Raw genomic sequence first — 25351 nt, forward strand, 5'->3', positions numbered from 1 at the left:
AATAGAAGTCACTAATGTAATGTAATATTAGTAATGGGCTTGTAACAATATATATATATATATATATATATATAACAAACTAGAGTATATTGTAGCTATAACATTATTTGTAATCTCTGTGTACATATTTATATATATGTATCTCATTTGTTGGGTCTGGAGGGGAGGAAGTAGCTAGAGATGGTGGCATAGTTTTGGAGAGGGGCAATTTACCGGGTGGGGTAGATTTGGGGGGATTAGACTGCTGAGCGATGCGAGTGCCAGTACTGAATACTGTTAGCTCCTGCATAACCCTGGGACCATCCTAGTGCCGCTCTTTGCACGACCCCTGATCTGTCCACTTTTATGGTGAGCAGTCGGAGACAATATTCAGTGATACTGCCTGATTTAGTGCCCCTGAATATCGGCGGTTTGGCAGCTCAAAGCAATTTAACAGGCTGGAGCTTCTCCGGCCCACTTAAATCACTCTGAATATCGGGACCTGTGTATCTTTTAACCATTTTCCCCACTTACAAAGTTCTATCCCATTCAGTTAAATTTTCAGAGAGTTATTTTCCCCAGAAAGACAGACAGTCATTCTTGATTCTTTTTTGTATAATTATTCCCAACTGCCATTGGGTTGGAAAGAGTAATAAAAAAGTGACATTGGGGTCCTTTTATTAAGGCGCGCTAACTGATTTAGTGCGCGCTAAATGCTGACCTCCATTATATTCCTATGGGCATCTTAGCATTTAGCATGCGCTAATCTTTAGCACGTGCTAAATCAGTTAGTGCACCTTAATATGCATCAGGCAGAAACAGCAAAGCTGTGTACTTCTTTCTTCTTGCAAAATGCATGCTGGAAAGTTTCTTGCAGACATTGGTTCAGAAAGATTTCTTGCAGACAATGGTTCAGGCTTTGATTCTCAGAGAGGCCTAACCTTCAGGTGCAAATATGGAAACACCCCTACAGTCCCCAATATGAGGTGTTTGGAGAAAAAAAAAAAAAATCTCAAACCACATCAAGGGCACTTTGGAAGGACTAACTAAAAGTGTAATAAAGAATGAAGTCTAGAATTGCAGTGTGAAAGAATTCCCAGGTGCCGTGCACCGAGACTTAGATATGTCCTCAGAAAGAGCTTCACTAAGTATTGCAGTGTTTTTATTATCCACCCTTCTCACTACCTCTTGAATTCTAAAATTTGCTTTTCCTTGAATGTCGGGGCCCCTTTAGATTGTAAAGAACCGAATAAATCCCTTGATACCCGAGCACAGCATTTCCTCTTGGTTTAGACATTATTAAATTTTTCTTGCACAGTAGGAGCTGACATTCTAGTCTTTATAAATGTGACTTTTCAGTAGTGTGCTCAGACACTTTCTACTTTCCTGTGTTGTATATCTTCTTGAAAGCTTTACCGTTTTCTTAGTAACGCAGTATTGACAAAACAAAGTTAAGCTGGTGTTTGGTACGGTACATCAGTGGCTGATCATAGCATGCTTGAAGTTTTATGGAGGCTGCTGAGCACTAGAGTTGTAATTTGAGGTGCAAGGCATTGAGAAGGGCAGATCGTTATTGCTACGAGTTATTTTCAGTTTCATAAGGGTAGTTTATCAGACTTGAGACAGTTAAGTGTTCTGGCAACAATAATAGGAGAAAGTAGAACACAGATGTTTTCTCTTTATAATCGGTGTGCTACCAATATAAGAACCTTAAGGCCTGGATTCTCTAAATGGCACAGACTTTTTAGGTGCCGGTAGGCACCCAGGCTCAATTAAAAAGCACTGTTTACGTGGAGGAGCATAATAAAAAATGTGCCTAAGGGCTCCTTTTACGAAGGTGCGTTAGGGCCTTAACGCGCGGAATAGCTCGCGCTAGCCGCTACCGCCTCCTCTTGAGCAGGCAGTAGTTTTTTGGCTAGCGCGCACTAATCCGGTGCGTGCACTAAAAACGCTAGCACACCTTCGTAAAAGGAGCCCTAAGTCTGAGGTTGGACGTTTTATGTAAAACATCCACAAACCCAGCAGGAAAAATGTCCATTCTCAAAGCTGCCAAATGTCTATCTTTTTATTTTTGAAAATGAGCAAGGTATAAGTTTTGGTCCTTGTGACATCTACCTTTTTTTTGCCCATTTTCAAAAATAAAAACGTCTGCGCGAAAAACATACAAAAGCAAGTTTTGTAGATGTACCCACCAACTACCTTGTCTGATCTTGGCAGAAGGAATCCCCATCAGCTGAACTGGTTTTGGAAGATTACTTGCAGCTCAGCTGATAGGGATTTCCGCTGCCAGAATCAGCTGAGCCATGGAGCCCTACACCCTGATATCCCCCACATCCCCATGATATCCCCCACATCTCCCCTCATATCCAGACATCCCCCTGATATCCTGTACATCCCCCGACATCTCCACCCCCCCCCCTCCGGTATTTTGGAAGAGAAAACTCCCTCATGCCAACAGGGCCACATGCTGCAATGATGGGACTTCCCCTCCCAATGCATCTTGGGAAGCACTGGGAGGGGCCAAAGGCCCTGATTGGCTGAAAATCGCCATTTTCAGCCAATCAGGGCCTTCAGCCCCTCCCAATGTATCCAAAGATACTTTGGAAGGGGCCGAAGGCCCTGAATGGCTCAAAATCGCTTGTAGTCACGTGACAGCCACGAGGTCAGAAACATGGACACTCTTATTTCAAGACTGTATCATTGAAGAACAACATGCAGTAGTGTACTTTCTTTGGGCAGAGGGAGTGAAACCTGTGGAAATTCACCATGAATCAACAAAAGGTTTATGAGTGGGTAAAAAGGTTTAAAGCAGGACGAATAGGTGTAACCGACGAAGGTTGTTCACAACAGTGCCCTCTAAGGTACCCCACTGCTCTGTTGGGATGTCTATGAGACCAATCCATTACTATGCTGGCCCTTACCATGTGCAAATGGTCTGGATTAGGATGTTTTGAACACAGACATTTTTGTATTCGAAAATGGCCCCAAAAAAAGTTAAACGTCCTAAAGGCCAAGACGTCCAAATAAGTCATTTTTTTTTTTTTTAGAAAATGACTTATTTGGACAGCTAGCGGTTTTGAAAATGGATGTTTCCCCGCCCTGATATTTGGATGTCTTGCAGGATACATCAAAAGTTGGACTTAGACACCTCTCCACTTGTGCATAAATCACCACTTATAAAAGTACCCTGTCTATAAAACTGCACACGATGACAAGAAGGCACATACTTGCAGTGCTGAGCAATATCGAGTTGCTAGTAATTAGTTACTGTAGTTAATTACTTTCTTGCAGTGATCAATGTACAGTAGTGGTTAACTACTGTCTCACTATCCCAGTAATTGTAATTAATTACTTTTGAATAGTAAATAGCACATGACATGACTTGTTAGAGGATGTGGTTGGCATGAGTTGCTCAAACCTCCTAGAAATAAGCATCAAGACATGACATGACATGAAGTTACTTGAGGTTCACACTGGGGTTGTGTATCAGATGGATATTTCATTCATTCAATTTTCTATACCGTTCTCCCAGGAGAGCTCAGAACGGTTTACATGAGATTATTCAGGTACTCAAGCATTTTTCCATGTCTGTCCTGGTGGGCTCACAATCTATGTAATGCACCTGGGGCAATGGGGGGAATCAAGAGACTTGCCCAGGGTCACAAGGAGCAGCGTGGGTTTGAACCCACAACCCCAGGGTGCTGAGGCTATAGCTTTAACCACTGCGCCACACTTTCCCCCCTCTTCACATATCATAAGGCTTTTACCATAAATATTCTTGGATATGGTATCAGTAAAGGAAAAGCAATTTGCTACTTTAAGGGATCCTTTTACTAAGCTGCGTTAGCGGTTTTAGCGCACGCAGCATTTTAGCACGTGCTAAACCCACACTACATGGCTAGAACTAACACCAGCTCAATTTAGCACGGAGCCCTAAGCAGGTAACAGCAATCAGTAATCAATTACTCTTCTAAATGAATAATGTAGTTACTGTAACTAATTGCGTTACCAGTAACTGTAATTAATTACTTTTAAAGGGTAACTAGCGCGACACTGCGTGTCTGTACCCAGTTCTGGAGTTGGCATGTTTGTTGGCAGCTTCCAGGTGCAGATTGGGTAGCGTCATAATTTGCACATGAGATTTTTTTAAAAAAATACATATGCTCAAATGTACGGATGTACATTTATACCAGCTCCCAAGATAGAGTGAATGTACACTTCTCCCTCGGTATTCACGGGGGTTAGGTGCAGAGCTGGACTGCGAAGTGTGAAAAATCGTGAATAACTTCTTGGCTGGCTCTGACCCACCCCGCCTCCCTCCTGCGTACCCGGAACCTTACCTGGTGGTCTAGCGGTGAAGCGGGGCAGGAGCGATCTCCCTATGATCCTGCCCCGTGCAGAGCCATCATCAGAATGGCTGCTGGAAGTTCCCGTTGTAGACTACAACGGGAACTTCCAGCAGCCATTCTGATGACGGCTCTGCACGGGGCAGGAGCATAGGGAGATCGCTCCTGCCCCGCTTCACCACTAGACCACCAGCTAAAGTTCCGGAGAATGGACAGCTTAAAAATAGCCAAAAAATGAAGATAGGTTGTTTGTAAAAGAAATTGTAAATAACCGAATCCGTGGATACTGAAACTGCGGATTTGACGGGAGAAGTGAGTACCTGCTTTAATATAGCAACAATTTCTGTAGATTTTCAGGGGTAATTTTTAAAAGCACACAAGTGCCTATGGTGCTTATTTTCAAAGCATATGGACATTTCAAAATACCAAAATGGACATCCATGTTCTTGAAATGTCCAAATGCTGATTTTACAAAGACCGTAAATCCAAATAGTGAGGGGAAGCGTTTTGGGTGGGACTAGGGAGGGTCTAAAATCAGGACATCCAACAGCAATTAACTAAGGGAAGGAAGCATACAAGTCTAAAAAGAAAGGCATCCTTAGACCTGTTCCAATCACATCTAGGGTGCAAAAAGGTTCTTTGAATGAGCAGCTAGCCACTGGAAGGATTAAGGCATGATTCCTCCCTAGTCCCCCAGTGGTTGCTGTCTCACTCCCTCTTCCCCGAAAGTAAAATTGGAAATGAATGCCAAGCCCTGAGAGATTCAGATATTAAGGACAATCTGATCAGAGTAACATACAGAGCTGAGGTATAGCCTAGTAGTGGTTAGTGCAGTGAACCAGAAACTGAAGAACCCAGGATCAAATCTCATTAACTCTTTTATTTTGTTTTCTTTTTATAAGTTTGGTACCCTCTAAGAACCAAAAAATACCTACTGTATCCTAAATATATGGCACCTGCAAATCTGAAGGCTATTGAAATGGTGTACATTCACGTACAGCAGGCATTTTTATGGAACAACTTGTCAAGGAAAATACAAGAGGAAATGCAATTCTGGACTTAATTCTAAATGGATTGCGAGGACCGGCGCAAGGTGTAGAAGTAGAAGGGACGCTGGGAAACAGCGATCACAACATAATCCGCTTCAACCTGGACGCAGAGGGCGAAACATCTGTCCAGAACAATGGCCACGGCACTGAACTTCCAAAAAGGGAATTACGAAGGGATGAGACTCATGGTGGGGAAGAAGATTAAGAAGAGGATAAACACTGTAAAAACACTAGAGCAAGCATGGTCCCTCTTTAAGGACACGCTCACTGAGGCGCAAAATCTATATATACTGCGTATCAACAAGGGATCCAAGAGGAAAAAGAACAAAGAACCGGCTTGGCTCACTGTAGCAGTGAAGGAAGCGATCAGAGACAAGAAGACTTCGTTTAAGGAATGGAAAAGGTCAAAAATGGATGAAAACTGGAAAAAGCACAATCAACATCAACGCAGGTGCCATAAAGCAGTAAAAGGGGCCAAAAGAGACTACGAGGAGAAAATAACCAAGTAGGCAAAAAACTTCAAGCCGTTCTTTCGATATATTAAGGGGAAACGACCTGTGAAGGAAGCGGTGGGACCGCTGGATGACCAAGGACAAAAGGGAGCGCTAAAGGAAGACAAAGCAATCGCCAACAAACTGAACACATTTTTTGCATCTGTATTTACCGAAGAGGATATACACAACATACCGGAACCCATCAGGCTATATGCTGGAAGCGAAAAAGGGAAACTGACGGGGTTAACGGTCAGTCTAGAAGAGGTATGCAGGCAGATTGATAGGCTTAAGAGCGATAAATCCCCGGGACCGGATGGTATCCATCCGAGGTTCATCAGGGAACTGAAAGGGACTATAGCTGAACTGCTTCAGCTAATAGCCAATCTGTCGATCAAATCGGGAAAGATTCCGGTGGACTGGAAGGTGGCAAATGTTATGCCAATCTTCAAAAAAGGTTCGAGGGGAGAACCGGGAAACTACAGACCGGTGAGTCAGACCTCGGTACTGGGAAAGATGGTAGATGCGCTGATAAAGGACTGCATCATTGATCACCTTAACGGACACGGTCTGATGAGAACCAGCCAGCACGGTTTCAGCAAAGACAGATCTTGTTTGACGAACTTGCTGCACTTCTTCGAGGGAGTAAACAGGCAGATTGACAAGGGCGACCCGGTCGACATAGTATATCTGGATTTTCAGAAGGCGTTTAACAAGGTTCTGCATGAATGACTACTTTGGAAAACTGCGAGCCATGGAATCGAGGGTGAAATACTCACATGGATTAAAAACTGGCTGGAGCATAGGAAACAGAGAGTGGGGGTAAATGGACAATACTCGGACTGGAAGAACGTCACTAGAAGAGTGCCGCAGGACTCGGTGCTTGGACCCGTGCTCTTCAACATCTTTATAAATGATTTGAACATAGGTACGACGAATGAGGTGATTAAATTTGCAGACGATACGAAGTTATTCAGCGTAGTGAAGACACAGGGGGATTGTGAAGATCTGCAACATGACATAATCAGGCTCTAGGAATGGGCATCGATATGGCAGATGAGGTTCAACATGGATAAGTGTAAAGTGATGCATGTTGGTAACAAAAATCTCATGCACGAATACAGGATGTCTGGGGCGGTACTTGAAGAGACCTCCCAGGAAAGAGACTTGGGCGTTCTGATCGATAAGTCGATGAAGCCATCCACGCAATGTGCGGCAGCGGCAAAAAGGGTGAACAGAATGCTAGGAATGATAAAGAAGGGGATCATGAACAGGTCGGAGAAGGTTATCATGCTGCTGTACCGGACAATGGTGCACCCTCACCTGGAGTACTGCGTCCAGCACTGGTCACTGTACATGAAGAAGAACACGGTACTACTCGAAAGGGTCCAGAGAAGAGCAACTAAGATGGTTAAGAGGCTGGAGGAGTTGCCTTACAGCGAAAGATTAGAGAAACTCAGCCTCTTCTCCCTCGAACAGAGGAGATTGAGAGGGGACATGATCGAAACATTCAAGGTACTGAAGGAAATAGACTTAGTAGATAAAGACAGGTTATTCACCCTCTCCAAGGTAGGGAGAACGAGAGGGAACTTTCTAAAATTGAAAGGGGATAGATTCCGTACGAACGTAAGGAAGTTCTTCTTCACCCAGAGAGTGGTAGAAAACTGGAACGCTCTTCCGGAGTCTGTAATAGGAGAAAACACCCTCCAGGGATTCAAGACAAAGTTAGACAAGTTCCTGCTGAACCAGAACGCATGCAGGTAGGGCTAGTCTCAGGGCGCTGGTCTTTGACCAGAGGGCCGCCGCGTGAGCAGTCTGCTCGGCATGATGGACTACTGGTCTGACCCAACAGTGGCAATTCTTAGGTTTCAATCCACTACAATAACTACTAGGCTGCCCCTGAGCTCTGTCAAGATACCTGTGTGGCCACACTCTAAGAATGCTGCCATATAGATAACCATTTCCCTTATTAACTGCTGTTCATAATTTGGAACTTCCATTTTGTAAAACTGATGTTCATGCTAGATATCTCCAGCACATGGATGCACATCTTGCGTAGTTTTGAACAGGAAATCATGACATGTTTCCTATTGAAAAATACATGTGAAATGGACGTTCATTTCGGATGTTCTGACATGGACATCCCTATTCTGAATTGGAAGTTCTCTAAAAAATGCCCCTACATGTGTCTTTATAAAATAGTACGAATCAGACACTATGGGGCTCATTTTCAAAACAGAAAATTTGGGAGGAAAAACATCTAAATCATTTTTCTGGTTCAAAAATCCCTGTGTTCACCACTAAATATTTGGACGTTTTCAGCAAAACATTCCAAATCAGTCTTGGGCATCATATTGAAAATTCCCTTCCACATTGACTTCCCAATCAAGGTCCATAAGAACATAAGAATAGCCTTACTGGGTCAGACCAAAGGTCCATCAAGCCCAGTAGCTCATTCTCACGGTGGCCAATCCAGGTCATTAGTACCTGGCCAAAACCCAAAAAGAGTAGCAACATTCCATTCTAACGATCCAGGGCAAGCAGTGGCCATATCTGTCTTTCTCAGTAATAGTCTATGGACTTCCTTTAGGAAATTGTCCGATTTTGGGGGGAAACAAATTGATTCACCTGAAGTGATTATTTAGTTTTTAACAGTAATTAAGAAGACTGGAAAGGATTTGGTTGAAATCAAATAAGGAGGAGGACAAGGTAATTTGGAGACTTAAATTAAAGAATTATACACTGTTGCTTAAAGAAACACATTATGCACAGAAAATAGGCTCATCTAAGATAAACAGCAGAGAATTGTTTAAACTGGTTAACAAGCTAACCAATACTACACTGGTCTTAAAAACAGACAAAGAATGCCCGCCGTCTTCTGATACTCTTGCGGAGTTCTTTAACAATAAAATCTTGGACTTGAGAGCAACTTTACAATCTCCTACTTATAACTATGTTGTCCCACAACTTAGGGCTCCTTTTACGAAGGTGCGTTAAGGCCTTAACGCACAGAATAGCACGGGCTAAAATGCCACGCGCGTTAGCCGCTACTGCCTCCTCTTGAGCAGGTGGTAGTGTTTCAGCTAGCGCACGCAAATCGGTGCGTGCTAGAGAATGACACGGGGAAAAATTATGTCCCCGTCACCGCCCCGTCCCCGGACCACCATCCTCTGCACCGCCCCGTCCCCGCTGTCCCTTTCACCGCCCCGTCCCCGTCACCGCCCCGTTGTCTCTTTCACCGCCCCGGCCCCATCCTTGTCTTCAGCGTCTTCTCCTCTCCATTCCCCCACCCTCAGCACCCTTCACGTGGTCCAGCAGCTCCCTCCCACCGGCCAGCCGTGCATTTCCCTCCCTCCCTTCTTTTCCCTTATCGTTTCTTGTTAAAATGCGCATTTTCTATAAGGCTAGGAGCTGTATTACAGCCGGAGCCTTGAAGTCGCGTCGGGTTGCCAGCTAGAAAAGTCTCCTCCGATGCAACCGGAAACAGGAAGTTGCGTCAGAGGAGACTTTTTCCAGTGTGCAACGCGACTTGACTTCAAGGCTCCGGCTGTAATACAGCTCCTAGCCATATAGAAAACGCGTGTTTTTACAAGAAAAGGTAAGGGAAAAGAAGGGAGGGAGGGAGATGCATGGTCGGCCGGCCGGCGGGAGAGAGTGGGCTGCCGCTCGTTCACCCCGTGCTACCATTCACTGCCCCACGGGGCGGTGAATTGCCTTGTCCCCGAACTTGCAGTGACCATTTTTTTTGGTCACCGTTTGGGCGGGTTACCCGCGGCTAAACGCGGCTAGCCGCGGGTAACCGCCACCGTGTCATTCTCTAGTGCGTGCGCTAAAAACGCTAGCGCACCTTCATAAAAGGAGCCCTTAGTTACTTGGAAGATGGCTTAAGCGCTGATATGTTCTGGGATCATTTCCAGGCCCCAGACTGGCAACAGTTTTTAAAACAGTTTAATAAATATATTAAATCGAACTGTTTGCTGGATGATTGTCCCCTGATTGTAATGAAAAACGCTTCATTTACCTTTAAAGCAGATTTATTTAAATGAGCCACTTTTTCTTTGATTCAGGGACTGTTTCCCGATGAATTGGGTCAAATTTTGGTTACCTCTATTCTCAAAGACCAGAAGGTATCAATTGCTACGAAATCCAATTACTGGCCCATAGCAAGTATTTCTTTGTTTACCAAATTACTAGAAGGTTTAATTAATTTAGAATTAGTAAGTTATTTGGATAAATTTAATATCCTTAACGACTATCAGTCGGGGTTTAGAAGAGAGTACAGTACTGAGAACGTCCTAACCTCAATACTTGATTATCTTCATGGTCTATTTAGCAAAGGCAACTCTCTAATTCTAATTCTCTAGTGCTCTAATTCTTCAGCTAGATCTTAATAGTGCCTTTGATCTAGTAGATCACGAAATATTCCTGAGTTGTTTAGACACAATAGGACTCTGAGGAAGGGTTTGGAACTGGTTTCAAGGTTTTTTGAAGAAAAGATCTTATCGAGTGGTTTGTAACGGTAATTATTCTCATTTATGGAGCAACCCATCTGGTGTACCCCAAGGTTCCCGCTATCGCCCATTTTATTTAATATCTACATTTCCTCTTTAGGACATTTATTACATAGTTTAAGAACTCCTTTTACAAAGGAGCATTAGGGCTTTAACGCACAGTATAGTGTGCGCTGAATTGCCACGCACGCTAGACCTTAACGCCAGCATTGAGCTGGCATTAGTTCTAGAAGCGTAGCATGCAGTGTAGCGTGCGGTAATTTCCTGCGTGCGCTAAAAACGCTAGCGCACCTTAGTAAAAGGAGCCCTAAATGTAAAATTATATATATATGCAGATGACATTTCTATTTTAATTCCTCTACACAATTTTTCTACTGAAATTTTAAACCAGATATCGTCTATTATGACTCAGATAGAACAGTGGACAATTAATTTCAAATTGAAACTTAACAGGAAAAGACCAAACTTTTCTTGGCTAGTCCAAATGATAAAATAACAAATTCACTGCTTCATCTTAACAGTCATGACTACCCGATTATTAAATCTATCAAAACTCTGGGAGTCATATTAGACCAGCATTTAACAGTAGCAGAACATACTTTTCTCCTCCCCTTCCCTCCTCTCTCTTCTCTTTGTAAGTCTCCTTAAGCCTGCTTAGGTATGTGCGATGCAGAAACAGAAAATTAGAAGAACTATAAAAAATATTTTGACCTTTTATCGTTCAGACTATTGATGTAGGCATTCATTTTATCTACTTTAGACTATTGTAACATCATCTATTTAGGAGCGCCCAAAAAAATACTAAGGAAATTAAGGATAATTCAGAATAGGGCTATCTGACTGATTTTTGTTTTAAAAAAGAATGGCCATATTAGCCCATACTATCATTTACTTCACTGGCTGCCTTTGGAGGCAAGAGTACTATTCAGATTTTCCTGTATCTGCTTTAAGCTGATATCGGGATTGTCTCCAGCTTACCTCTTTTCTCATTTTGTGTTGTACAGACCATCAAGGGAAGCTAGAAATTTTTGCTTATTTGCTTATCCAAAAATCAATGGGTGTAGATATAAGACCTTCTTAGACAGGACCCTAGCATTTCAAGCTGGTAGACAGCAATCCTGTATTCAACAAGCTGGTAGACAGCAATCCTGTATTTAACAAGCTATGTTATCTTATTGCTCTTTTTGGAAATTAATTAAGACCACTTTGTTCAATATGTTTATTACCTAATGAGAGTTTTATATTGAAACTGTATTTTAACATCTGCATTTTTATTGTAGTATTGTATTTCGCTGATTGTCCAGCTCTTTTTACTGTAAACCACCTAGAACTTTTGGTTATGTCGGTATAAAAGAATAAAGTTATTATTATTATTACCTGGCAGGACAAGGCAGAGAGAGAGAGGGAAGCTGGATGCAGAGCCGGGCAGGGCACTTGAATATAAACCCCCAGTTTATATTTAAGTCAACCTTTTTTCTTCATTTGGGAAGGGGGGAGGTCACTTCAGTTTATATTAAGATCAGGTGATGTTATAAAATTGCCCTCTGTGTTCAGATATTTATTTTTCACCTTATGTAGGAATTTTGTCTAATTGGTGCCTTTACATTAAGAGTATCCAGACTAAAAGCAGGATGGGCATGGTACATGTCTGTGAAGGAATTTTTACACATACTAAATTGATATAATTTTAATCTCTTTTTTTGTGTAGGGCAGGAACAATTGTTATCTTGGAAAGTCACAACTCTCCCTTATTGGTGTTTGTCAAATCAGTAAGTATTAAATATTATGAAAGACAATAAAATGGAAGAATACACAAACATGCAGTTCTGGTTAGTGTTTAAAGCATCAGCTTGTCCTATCTGAGCAGATGAAAATCCAGGCAAAATGTTCTCAGTCTTTCATTCTTGAGAAACAATTAATATGAGAAACACTCTTTCAAAGTCCAGGGGAAAAGTTTATTAGGATTTTATATACCGCCTATCAAGGTTATCTAAGCGGTTTTTACAATCAGGTATGCAAGCATTTTCCCTATCTGTCCCGGTGGGCTCACAATCTATCTAACGTACCTGGGGCTATGACTTGCCCAGGGTCACAAGGAGCAGCGGCGGGGTTTGAACCCACAACCCCAGGGTGCTGAAGCTGTAGATCCAACCACTGCGCCACACACTCCTCCAAAAAGCATTGGTGTTACTCCCTACTGCACTGAAAATTCAAAGAAAAGCATAAAGCTCTGAAATTCATTGCCAGATGATGCTGGGTTTAAGAAGTTTGAACAAATTTCTGGAGAAAAAGCTCATAAACCATTAAGATGAACTGTTTATCCTTAGGTTCCAGCTGATTATCCCATCTACAAAGTACCATGAACTGCCCTGAAAGGTTGCGGCACCCATTTTCTGCAGATAGCATCAAGGGTAGGAGCGAGTTGATTTTGCTTCTGTACCCATTGCCACCACTGGTCTATCAGGAAGCTGAGGGAGGCCTATCCAGACTGAGGGGATGGAGGATAGGGATTCTGAATCGTGTGGTCTGGAGGGGGGGAGGGAAAGAGGGGGCTCAGGGTGTTTCAGGGGTAGGAAGGGGCGCCAGAAGGTTTTTGACATAGTTATGCAGCTACCAGCTGATATTCAGCTGGGGCCCTCATAAAACTGTCATACTAAATATTGGCTGGGACCTGCATAAGCTCTGGTAGTCATTCTTACCAAAATTAGCCATAGTCATTAGGGATAGTCATTGCTGGTGTCTGCACATGGCCCGGCACTAAATATCTGGGCTAATTTAGCCAGCGATAGTTAGCATTTTAAAAAATGCTGACCGCCACTGGTTAAATATTACCCCTTTATATATATATATAAGGGATTGGGCCCATGTGCCTAAGGCCCCACCCACAGGAGGGGTCTAAGGCTCCCAGGCCTTTTCTGATTGGCCCAGGCGCCTCAGGCCCCACCTGTGTGCGGGGTTTCTGTCACCTGGGCCAATCCGACCCCATTCTGGACCCGGCTGGCCTGCCGAACGGGCGGGCTTGGCACCCGTCTGTCTGGCCAACGTTAAAGGTACAGGGAAGGGGTGGGGGTCGTGGGGTCAGCCAGGGGGGTCGCAGGTCGGCAGGGGGGGCCGATTGGGGGTTCTGGGGGTGCAGTCGTTGGGGGGAGGGGGGTTGTGTCGAGGGCAGGAGGGCCTGGGATCCCTCCTGCCCTTATTGTAGTGGGGGGTTGCCGGGGCCAGGAGGGCTTGGGCTCTCTCCTGGCCCGTTCATGTCGGAGGGAGGGTCGCCGGGGCCAGGAGAGCTTGGGCTCTCTCCTGGCCCGTTTGTGTTGGGGGGGGTCGCCGGGGCCAGGAGGGCTTGGGCTCCCTCCTGGCCATATTGTTTGTGTCGGGGGGGGGGGGGCACAATCGCCGGGGCAAGAGGGCTTGGGCTCCCTCTTGCCAAGATATCGTCGGGGGGGGGGGGGTGATGTATCACGGCAGGAGAGATTGGCCATCTCCCCTGCCGCGATGCAATCACTCCTGTACCCGAACTGCCACAACCCGCGGCAGGAGAGATTGGGCATCTCTCCTGCCACGGGTTGCGGCAGTTCAGGTAGAGGGGTGATCACATCATGGTAGGGGAGATGAGGCATCTCTCCTGCCATGATGGTTGAGGTGGGTAGGTTGCCGGGCCACTAAACTGATCGCGCCAGCGGCCATCAGCTCAGCGGCCCCTTTTTTGGCACTTAGACCTTGTTTGACTTCGTCTAAGTCAAAAAGGTATAAGTGCCAACTAGGCAACCTGTCAAATGTTTTGGTTATATGTGTTGTACACCTAGGTGTAGGTCGGCCCACCTCCCGCCCACCGCCCGCCCTTTCCCCTCCTCTAAACACGCCTCTTTTCTCTCTGTGCTTATAGAGGCAGCGGAAAGGCCTAAGCTGGTTTTAGATACGTCTAAAAACCAGCTTTGGTTATGGGTACTTGGACGATCAGGCTTTTTGATCGTCGATAGCCATTTAGGACACTTTTTAGACGTTTGGGTTTTTTTTATTATGAACCCCATAGCATTTCCAAATAAGGAAAGACTTTGTTCCTTAGAAGACAGCATTTGTTTTTGTTTGTGCTGTGGGTTATATGACTAAATACAGAACTTAAAATTCAAAAAGTTCCCATATTGGAAATCTGAAGCTGTTCACTCAAGTTACACTTGCATGCTTTACTGCATACTTTTACCTTTAGAGAAAAGTATAAGGGTTACTATGTTAAGAATATAAGAATAGTCTTACTGGGTCAGACCAATGGTCCATCAAGCCCAGTATCCCTTTCTCAACGTGGCCAATCCAGGTCACTAGTACCTGGCCAAAACCCAAGGTCTAGCAATATTCCATGCTACCAATACAGGACAAGCAGTGGCTTCCTAGGAACCATGTCTTTCTCAATAACAGACTATGGACTTTTCCTCCAGCAACTTGTCCAAACCTTTCTTAAAACCAGCTATGCTATCCACTCTTACCACATCCTCTGGCAACGCGTTCCAGAGCTTAACTATTCTCTGAGTGAAAAACAATTTCCTCCAATTGGTTTTAAAAGTATTTCCCTTTAACTTTGAGTGTCCCCTAGTCTTTGTAATTTTTGATGGAGTGAAAAATCAATCCACTTGTACCCGTTCTACTCCACTCAGCATTTTGTAGACTTCAATAATATCTCCCATCAGCCGTCTCTTTTCCAAGTTGAAGAGCCCTAACCGTTTTAGTCTTTCCTCATACGAGAAGAGTTCTATACCCTTTACCATCTTGGTCGCTCTTCTTTGAACCTTTTCTAGCGCCACTATATCTTTCTTGAGATAAGGAGACCAGAATTGAACACAATACTCCAGATGAGGTCACAACATAGAGTGAGTGATACAGGGGCATTATAACATGCTTAGTCTTGTTAACCATCCCTTTTTTAACAATTCCTTGCATCCTGTTTGATTTTTGGCCACACATTGGGCGGAAGGTTTCATAGTATTATCTACGATCATACCCAGATCCTTTTCTTGGGCACTAATCTCCAAGGTGGACCCTAGTATCCGGTAAATGTGATTCAGGTTATTCTTCCCAATGTGCATCACTTTGCATTTGTTCACATTCAATTTTATCTGCTATTTGGACGCCCAGTCTTCCAATTTCCTAAGGTCTGCCTGCAATTTTTCACAATCCACATGCATTTTAACAACTTTGAACAGTTTAGTGTCATCTGCAAATTTAATCACCTCACTCATCGTTCCAATTTCCAGATCACTTATAAATAAGTTAAATAGCACCGGTCCCAGTACAGACCCCTGCGGCACTCCACTGTTTACTCTCCTCCATTGAAAAAAATGACCATTTAACCCTACCCTCTGTTTTTTATCCGATAACCAATTCCTAATCCACAAATGAACTTTGCCACCTATCCCATGACACTTTAATTTTCTCAGGAGCCTCTCATGAGGAACTTTATCAAAAGCTTTCTGAAAATCTAGATATACTATATCAACTGACTCACCTTTAGCCACAGTTTAAAAGCTAATTTGTGAGGCAAGATCTCCCTTGGCTGAACCCATGCTGACTCCGTCTCATTAAATCAAGCTTGTATACGTGTTCCACAATTTTATTTTTTATGATCGTTTCTACCATTTTGCCCGGCACCAAAATCTGTAATTTCCCAGATCTCCTCTGGAGAGGAGCACCTGTGGGGGAGGAGAGTTGGAGGAAGGGAGAGATAGAGAAGCACTAAAAGGAAAGAAAGGAAGGGGTACCAGGGAAATGGGTGGAGTGGGGGGGAGGGCTATGGGTAGAGTGTGGGCAGGGACATGTGTCCTCTTTTTTTGTCTTCACAAATATGGTAACCCTAGAGAGGGATAAAGCTGGCATATAGGGAATGATTATTTTTATCTTCCTACAGAGCCAGATCTAGGGGCATTCCACTGAACTAACAGATAGTAGAGCTGTGGAATTTGTTGCCAGAGGATGTGATTAAAGTATCTAACAAACACACTTAGGGGACCAAGATAACTGCTGAACAGAAACACTTCTACTGACCTCCAGGGCTACTCCTGTACTATGGGGAGTAGTCCATGCATGATTCAAATTTCCATCTCCCAGTTTTTTGGAGTGCCAGTTGGAGACCCATAGACTGAAGATTCAAGGCACTATGGTAAATGATAGGAGTCTTCTTTCACTCATCCCAGATGAACACCTCTGCTCACCCATGCTGAGAATATCTGAGTCTGGTACAGTATTTCTTTTGATGGCAAGCTGGGCAGATGCCATGGAAGAGGGTATCCACCTCCTCGGCCGCCCCTCCCGCTCCGGGATCCTCTCTCCACTCGCTGCCATCGGGAGGGGGCGGTAGGCGCCACTCCGTTCAACACCGCTCCCCCAGCAGGAACAGCCTCCTCCGGGATCTCAATACCCGCTTGCTGCAACAGACCACGAGCCTCCCGCACTGTAGTAACTTTTGTATGAACTCCATTGATGGTAATCACCACCCCAAAAGGGTAAGTCCAACGGTAGCGCAAATTACTACGCTGCAATGCTTTGGTCACATCTCTGAATGCCCGACGTTTCTGGAGCGTGCCCGCATCCAGGTCTTGATAGAACTCCAACCGAATCTGGGTTTTCTCTCCCCACATGGACTCTGCCAGAACACTGGGTGGTAGAGTTGATGTGGTGACTCTGCCGTGCTATTTGTAACTAGGAGGAGTAACAGAGTAAAAGCAAAACATCCTTCAGTGCAAGCCAGTAGTAGTAATGCTTGATGCCATGTGGGAGGTTTATAGTAGAGATTGAGTTCTTGCTGGCTAACTGTCCTGAGCCTGGCTACTTAACAGAAGAGTCTGGAACTTGTCACTAAACTTGATTCTATGGAGCAGTCAATTTCAAATCTTAAAAATGTAAATGTGATGCATCTCTGATTAAAGACTGAGAATATGGCACAGTGGTTAAAACTACAGCCTCAGCAACCTGTGGTTGTAGGTTCAAATCCATGCTGCTCCTTATGACCCTGGGCAAGTCACTTAATCCCCCCATTAGATAGACTGTGAACCCATCAGGACAGACAGGGAAAATGCTTGAAGTACCTTTATGTAAACCGCTTTGAGTGTTTTTGTATAACTACAAAAAGGCGGTATATAAATCCCAGTCCCTTTCCCTGTTATTCATTTTAAGCTCAGGTCATATGAGATCTATGGTAAATATTAACATTTGAGATTTCTTAATTCCCTCACGTCTGTGCTTGTTTTCCCCTCAAAAGATATTACAGTGCTATTATAGGGATATTCTTAAGATTCCTAGTGAGTCTTTTCCTCTTATTGCTAAGGGTTTTTACATCCTTATAAGATCTAGAGGAACAATGGATGCTACAAGGACTAGGGATATAGAGATGTTACTGGATTGCTGAAAGCATCCCATGTAGAGATACAAGGAAAAGGAATGAGCATGATAAGAACAAGTTGGTAAAGCTTTTCTTCAAGCATAGGAATGATAGATTTTCAAGGGCTAATATTTCTAAGTCTTCACAGGAAAGGTGCAAGGTATTCCTGAGAATGAAGTAGCACATTATTTATTTCAGGGCAACTTTTTTTACTGCATTCTTTTTTGCGTGTGTGTTATATGTAGTTGAGTCTTCGCAGTGCTATCAATAAAGTGAACTTTGAACTTCACACCCGTGGCTGAATCATTGACATCTCACGACTCCTTTGTTATGCTTATATGCAGGTGAATGTAAGTCTAGCATGAGCCAGTCCTAGCGCTGTTGATCTATGATTTAGCCTGCTTTGCCATGTTTGCTTGCATTTTCTTCAACCCCCTTCTTGTTGTGTTTCTTGGCAAAATACATATTCCTCAGAAATTTGGGATCAACCCCCTTAAGAGACTCGTATCTCTGGGATCTCGGTTTCTTGATGCCATTTCTGTGCCATTTGCGGGATTGATTGAGTAGTATGGTTCTTAGACTTTACCATGGTCACACCTGCCGATTCGATGTAACCGGCGGCCTCTCCGAAAGCAGGATGGCAACGGATTAACCTTCACACTTCCGAAAAAGAACTCACCGCAGGTCGGCCCCAAAACCAGAAGAGAGCCTTTAATGATATTTTTGATGACCCCAAACACCAAAAAATTTATTGGACAATAGAATTTTGCCTACAAAATATACTGTACATTTGTAACTTTCCTAGCTATAACTGAGGGTGTGAGGTTGGCTAAATGTTGTTGATATCAACTAGTTTTTCTGTTCCGTTTTCTTCCTGACTTGGCTTTCTTCTTATTTTACCTTCAGATCTGTTGATTTCTCATTCCCTTATGGTCTTAATTATACCCCCTCCCCCTTTTAATAAGCAGCAATAGAGGTTTCTACCATGGTCCAGAGCGCTTAGAGCCTGATTCTCTATAGTGTGCCTACATTGTAGGTGTGCAGGTATGCAATTGTCAATCAATCACTAGGCAAGCTTAGTAGAGTCGCACCTACATTTTTGTATAGGTGCGTGAAATATAGGCCAGCATTTTGAAGGCCTACATTTCAGATGCCTACCTCACACATTCAGAGTCAACTAAGCATGCGTAAGGCAATTTCTGGCACAAACCATCCCTTTGCTTGCCTTAAGCATGCTTAGGCATTGCTGTGCATCCTCGTACACCCTAGGTAGGCATGAGGTAGGTGCTTTAGTACAGCGCACCTATTTTTTAAAAACGTGCTCTGCCATTGGCTAGTTAGGTGGCAGTAGCACGCCTACTTCCACCTAACTGTAGTGTGCTCTATAGAGAATCAGGCCCTAAATGCTCCGACTCTCATAGAATTCCAATAAATGTCAGAGCATTTAGCACCCTGGGCCACAGTAGAAACCTCTACCACAGCGTAGTAAAAGAGGGTCTATATATTATCTTTATATGAAATGGCAAATGAAATTTAATGTGGACAAATTGCAAAGTGTTGCACATTGGAAAGAATAACCTGAATCATAGTTACCGGATGCTAGGGTCCACCTTGGGGATTAGCGCCCAAGAAAAGGATCTGGGTATCATTGTAGACAATACGATAAAATCTTCCAACCAATGTGTGGCAGCGGCCAAAAAAGCAAACAGGATGCTAGGATTATTAAAAAGAGATAGTTAACAAGACTAAGAATGTTATAATGCTCCTGTATGGTGCAACCTCATTTGGAGTATTGCATTCAATTCTGGTCTTCTTATCTCAAGAAAGATATAGTGGCGCTAGAAAAGGTTCAAAGAAGAGCGACCAAGATGGTAAAGGGGATGGAACTCCTCTCGTATGAGGAAAGAGTAAAACAGTTAGGGCTCTTCAGCTTGGAAAACAGATGGCTGAGGGGAGATATGACTGAACTCTACAAAATTCAGAGTGGAATAGAATGGGTACAAGTGGATCGATTTTTCACTCCGTCAAAAATTACAAAGACTAGGGGACACTCAATGAAGTTACAGGGAAATAATTTTAAAACCAATAGGAGGAAAAAAAATTTTCACTCAGAGAATAGTTAAGCTCTGGAACGCATTGCCAGAGGTTTTTGTAAGAGCGGATAGCATAGCTGGTTTTAAGAAAGGTTTGGACAAATTCTTGGAGGAAAAGTTCATAATCTGTTATTGAGAAAGACATGGGGGAAGCCACTGCTTGCCCTGAATTGGTAGCATGGAATAATGCTACTCCTTTGGGTTTTGGCTAGGTATTAGTGACCTGGATTGGCCACTGTGAGAACGGGGGTGTATATATATATATATATATATATATATATATATATATATATATGAATTGTTTCATGAGTATTATTTTTTATTTTCTTGCTTTTATCTGTTACATGATGACTTTCCTTAAGTCAAGATGTCTTGAAATGTAATGTACTGAAATGTTAGAAATAATTAAAAAATGGGTTAGAATAAATTCCTAGAGAAGAAATCTATGAAAAGTTATTAGCCATTAAATTATGAACACTATCCCTTAGAACTGCAATAAATAGATTTATTCTTTGGGATCTGTCAAGTATTTCCTATTCGCCTGGATTGGCTACTGTCAGACAGGATATTGGGTTTGACAGACCTTTGATCTGCTCCTATATAGTCTTGGTTTTCACTCCCAGTCCTTGAAGGCTGCCAAGTCAGGTTTTTAGGATATCATAATGAATATTCATGAATGAGATGTGAGTACAATTGAGACAAATGTACCTGATGAATATTCATGAAGGATATACTAAAAACCTGACTCATTGGGGCCCTTGAGGTCTGTGAGTGAAGATCAAGGAGTATGACATATTGTTTGTTTTTATATTCCTTTGTATCATCTTACTTCTGAAGAAAGTATTGATTCATAGAAAATCTAGGCACCTTGCTGGATTTCTTTAAGCATTCAAATCTGAATTGTAATTTGTGTCACATTTACCATTCCCTTTTTTTTCAGGGTCGATGTCTTATAGTGACAACATTAGCGAAGGAGACTACAGCATCCAATGCATTGAAGAATCACTCTTCTCTTCTAAAAAAATTTCCTTCTCTAACTATTAGCAAAGATAAGATGGATTTTATTGGAGATATTTGTAGAAGTAAGTTTTCTCAAGTAATTTTGTTTTTATTTGGCTAGCGACTAACAAATCATATTTTTACTATCTTTGTCCATGTTAGTGATACAAGAGGAATATATGAAATTAATAGCTTTGTTAAAGCAGAGCTTATAATATCTTATCATAGCGAATACATTTTAAGGAGTTAGTGATGTGCTGTACATAATTAATCTGAAAAATAACAAATGGCATATATGTGGAAGGACAACGAACTCAGAATATGGACATCCATTTCCTATGTACTGGTATTTTCTTATTACTGTGTGGCCATCAGCAGTGACGTAGTAAGGGGGGGCAAACCGCTTTGGGTGCCGTCTTGCTAAGGGTGTCGGCACCACTCCTCTCCATCCTGCTCCTTACCACTCAACCCCCACTGCACATGCTTCTTCAATTCCTTGCCACCTTCCCTCTAGCTCTTCACTAGTGAGCAGCAGCTCCAACCTGCAGCTCGCACCAGCCTCAGCGCTCCCCTTTGATGTTACTTCCGGGTCCCGCGACTAGGAAGTGATGTCGGAGGGAGAGCCAACGCTGACGCGGGCAGCAAATTAGAGATGCTGCTTGTGCCAGGGAAGCTAAATAGATATGGGGAAAGGGAAGGAGCAGCAGGAGGGGGCAGGGGAGGGCGGAGAAGAGAGTGGGGGGGGGGCGCCACCACCCAGGGCACCTCCCACCCTCGCTACTCCACTGGCCATCAGCACGTAAGCCCTGCTGCCATCTATTTTGTAGGTGGTAAGGGCTCATAGAAACATAGAAACATAGAAACATAGAAAGATGACGGCAGAAAAGGGCTACAGCCCATCAAGTCTGCCCACTCTTCTGACCCACCCCATCAAGTCTGAGTGCTAATGACCCAGATCCTTAGCTCGACCCCCAAAGGGATCCCACGTGGATGTCCCATTTATTCTTAAAGTCTAGCACGCTGGTGGCCTTGACCACCTGCACCGGAAGTTTGTTCCAGTGATCTACAACCCTTTCTGTGAAGAAATACTTCCTGGTGTCACCATTAAATTTCCCTCCTCTGAGTTTGAGCGGGTGCCCCCCTTGTGACCGAGGGTCCCCTGGGGAAGAATATATCGCTTTCCGCCTCGACACGACCTGTGATGTACTTAAATGTCTCAATCATGTCTCCCCTTTCTCTACGCTCCTCAAGAGTGTATAGCTGTAGTTTGCCCAGTCTTTCTTCGTATGAGAGACTCTTGAGTCCGGAGACCATTCTAGTGGCCATTCGCTGGACAGATTCAGCTCGAAGCACATCTTTTTGGTAGTGTGGTCTCCAAAATTGCACACAGTATTCCAGGTGAGGTCTCACCATGGCTCTGTAAAGCGGCATTATGACTTCAGGTTTGCGGCTGATGAAGCCTCTATTGATACATCCCAACATCTGCCTTGCCTTGGATGAGGCCTGCTCCACCTGTTTGGCAGCCTTCATATCTGCACTGACGATTACTCCCAAGTCCCGTTCTTCTGAAGTCCTAGCTAGTGTTTCCCCATTTAAGGTGTAAGTTTTGCATGGATTTCCGCAGCCGAGATGCATGACCTTACATTTCTTAGCGTTGAAGCCCAGCTGCCATGTCGAGGACCAGTTTTCCAACGTGATCAAATCCTGCGTCATATTATCCTTGAGATTGCTTTCACTTACTATATTACACAGTTTGGCGTCGTCGGCGAACAATGTTACTTTACCCTGAAGCCCTTGGGTCAAGTCCCTTATGAATATGTTGAAAAGGGATGGTCCCAGGACCGAGCCCTGCGGCACTCCGCTAGTCACTTCCGATGTCTCAGAGAGGGTGCCGTTGACCACCACCCTCTGAAGTCTTCCACTCAGCCAATCGTTGACCCATGCAGTTAGTTTCTCACCTAACCCCATCGACTTCATCTTGTGCAATAGTCTGCGGTGTGGGACACTGACAAAAACTTTACTGAAATCCAAGTACACTATGTCCAGAGACTCTCCCGAGTCTAACTTTCCCGTCACCCAATCAAAGAAGCTGATTAGATTGGATTGGCATGACCTACCCCTAGTGAATCCATGTTGACAGGGATCCCTTAGGTTCCCCTCGTCCAAAATCGTGTCTAGTTTACCTTTAAGTAAAGTTTCCATGAGTTTACATACTACTGATGTGAGACTTACTGGTCTGTAATTTGCAGCCTCTGCTCTGCAACCTTTTTTGTGCAGAGGAATGACGTTGGCTGTTTTCCAGTCCAGGGGGACTCTCCCCGTACTTAGGGAGAGATTGAAGAGTACTGCTAACGGTTTTGCCAAAACATCGCTTAGCTCTCTGAGCACTCTTGGGTGCAAATTGTCCGGTCCCATGGCTTTGTTCACCTTAAGTCTTGACAGTTCACTGTAGACATCAGCAGGTGTGAACTCAAAATTCTGAAATGGATCTTCCATGCTTTGCTTCATTTCCAGCCTTGGCCCGTGCCCTGGTGCCTCGCAGGTAAAGACCGAGCAGAAGTAATCATTCAGCAGTTTGGCTTTATCGGAATCTGTTTCCACATAATTCCCGTCTGGCGTTCTAAGGCGTACTATCCCATTTGTGTTCTTCTTCCTGTCACTAATGTACCTGAAGAAGGATTTGTCCCCTTTCTTAATGTTCTTCGCTAGAGTTTCTTCCATTCGAAGTTTGGCCTCCCTGACTGCTGTTTTGACCGCTGCAGACTTTGTCTTGTATTCAATGTTTGCTTCCTTCTCCCCGGTGCGTTTGTATAAGAGAAATGCTCTTTTCTTCTCCTTGACGCGGTTCGAGACCTCATCAGTGAACCATTTGGGTCTCTTGTTTCTTTGTTGTTTATTTACCGATTTAATGTAGCGGATAGATGCCTCATGAAGGGTCGACTTCAAGGTTGACCACATAGCTTCCACATTATTAGTTACTTCTTGAACCTGTAGTGTCTGATGAACGAAATCTCCCATGCGTGCGAAGTCAGTGCCCCGGAAATTGAGTACCCTTGTTCTTGTTTGAGATCTAGGGAAGCCTTTCCTAAGGTTAAACCATACCATGTTATGGTCACTGGTGGCTAGCGTTTCTCCCACCGAGACCTCCGAGACGCTTTCCCCGTTCGTAAGTACCAGGTCCAGGATGGCCTGGGCCCTAGTAGGCTCTAGCACCATTTGTTTGAGCTGTACTCCCTTCATGGACGCTAATATCCTCCTGCTATCACAAGTTGTCGCTGAGAGTGTGTTCCAGTCTACATCAGGCATATTGAAGTCTCCTGATAGAACAACATCCCCCCGCAAGGTGATATTCTCAATGTCTTCGATTAATTCTGCGTCTTTGTCCTCCGATTGTCTAGGAGGTCTGTATACCACACCAAGGTATAGGCATTTTTCTCCGCCTCTGGCCAGGTTTACCCAGATAGATTCCCCAGTATACTTGACATCCGTGATCCTGGTTGTCTTAATGTTCTCTTTGATGTAAAGTGCTACCCCTCCTCCTAACTTACCCCTCCTCCTAACTAACTCCTCCTAACTTACCCATGCGCTAACCACACACTAATTAGTTAGCAAGCAGCAATGCTGCACTAACTGATTAGCACAGAGCACACCTACTCTCCTCCCCAGACCCATTCTCAACACTAAAAAAATAATATTTTAACATGTGGCTAGCATAAGCTGATCACAAAATTACTGAGGGATGGCTGAGTCCACCTCTCAGTAAGGCACCTCCTAAGTGATACCTATCTCTGCCTTTTCGCACTCTGTAACAGCCTCTTCCACTTTCCTGCACACAGTGGCCTCAGCCTCTTCTGCTTCCATCTTTTTTATTTTGTTTGTCCTATATCCTAAGTTTCTCCCTTTTTCGGTCTGCTTCTTGCTGGCTATAAGGAACCTTTGCTTTCATAGCTTCTGCCCTGGCTCTAGCTCGAATGGCTGCTGAACTGGCTGTTGATTGACTTGATTGGCTAGTTCTGTGTGATCTGGAGGTTCTACTAGTCCTAGAACTCCTTACAGAGTGTTTAGAGCTTCCAGAATATTGGGATTCTGTGTCTCTTGCTGGGGGTTCTATATATTGCTCTGTCTCTTTAAAAGCCTCTGTTACTGTGGCCTGACATGTCAAATCTATAGCCCTTTGTCTCCCATGCTGTACCAAACTATCCTGTGCATGCTTTCTATCCAACTACAAACCGAAGGCTGTAAATTTTCTTTGATATTTTTTATACACAGCTTGTAACTGACTGGTTTGACCTTTATTTATTTCATGAATCACTTTACTCCATAGCCTCTTCCAGATCATGAGATTTTTTTGTACCTATGATTCAGAATTTTCCTGGGCCTTTTCAGTCCAAGTGTGTTCTCTTGTTACTTGGCCAGCATCCCTGTCACTGCCAGGATGGACCTGTTCAGTAGCCTTCTCTGCCATGATGCACAAATAATAATAACCCCTTTTTTTCTTATAAATAGTTCTTACAGGTACT

At 43.8% G+C, this 25351-nt stretch overlaps 1 protein-coding gene across 4 annotated transcripts in view; it reads left to right on the forward strand.

Moving 5' to 3' along the window:
- The window catches only part of LOC117360706, a 205139-nt gene that overhangs the window by 102152 nt on the left and 77636 nt on the right, over positions 1-25351 (forward strand). For all 4 annotated transcript variants that reach the window (XM_033944957.1, XM_033944948.1, XM_033944971.1 and 1 more), the window contains 2 exons: positions 12085-12145; positions 20773-20914. In XM_033944957.1, coding sequence (XP_033800848.1) covers positions 12085-12145; positions 20773-20914 — 203 coding nt within the window. The remainder of the gene's footprint in view (positions 1-12084; positions 12146-20772; positions 20915-25351) is intronic.

Source organism: Geotrypetes seraphini, chromosome 1 (assembly GCF_902459505.1).
Source record: "Geotrypetes seraphini chromosome 1, aGeoSer1.1, whole genome shotgun sequence".
Taxonomy (NCBI): Eukaryota; Metazoa; Chordata; class Amphibia; order Gymnophiona; family Dermophiidae; genus Geotrypetes; species Geotrypetes seraphini.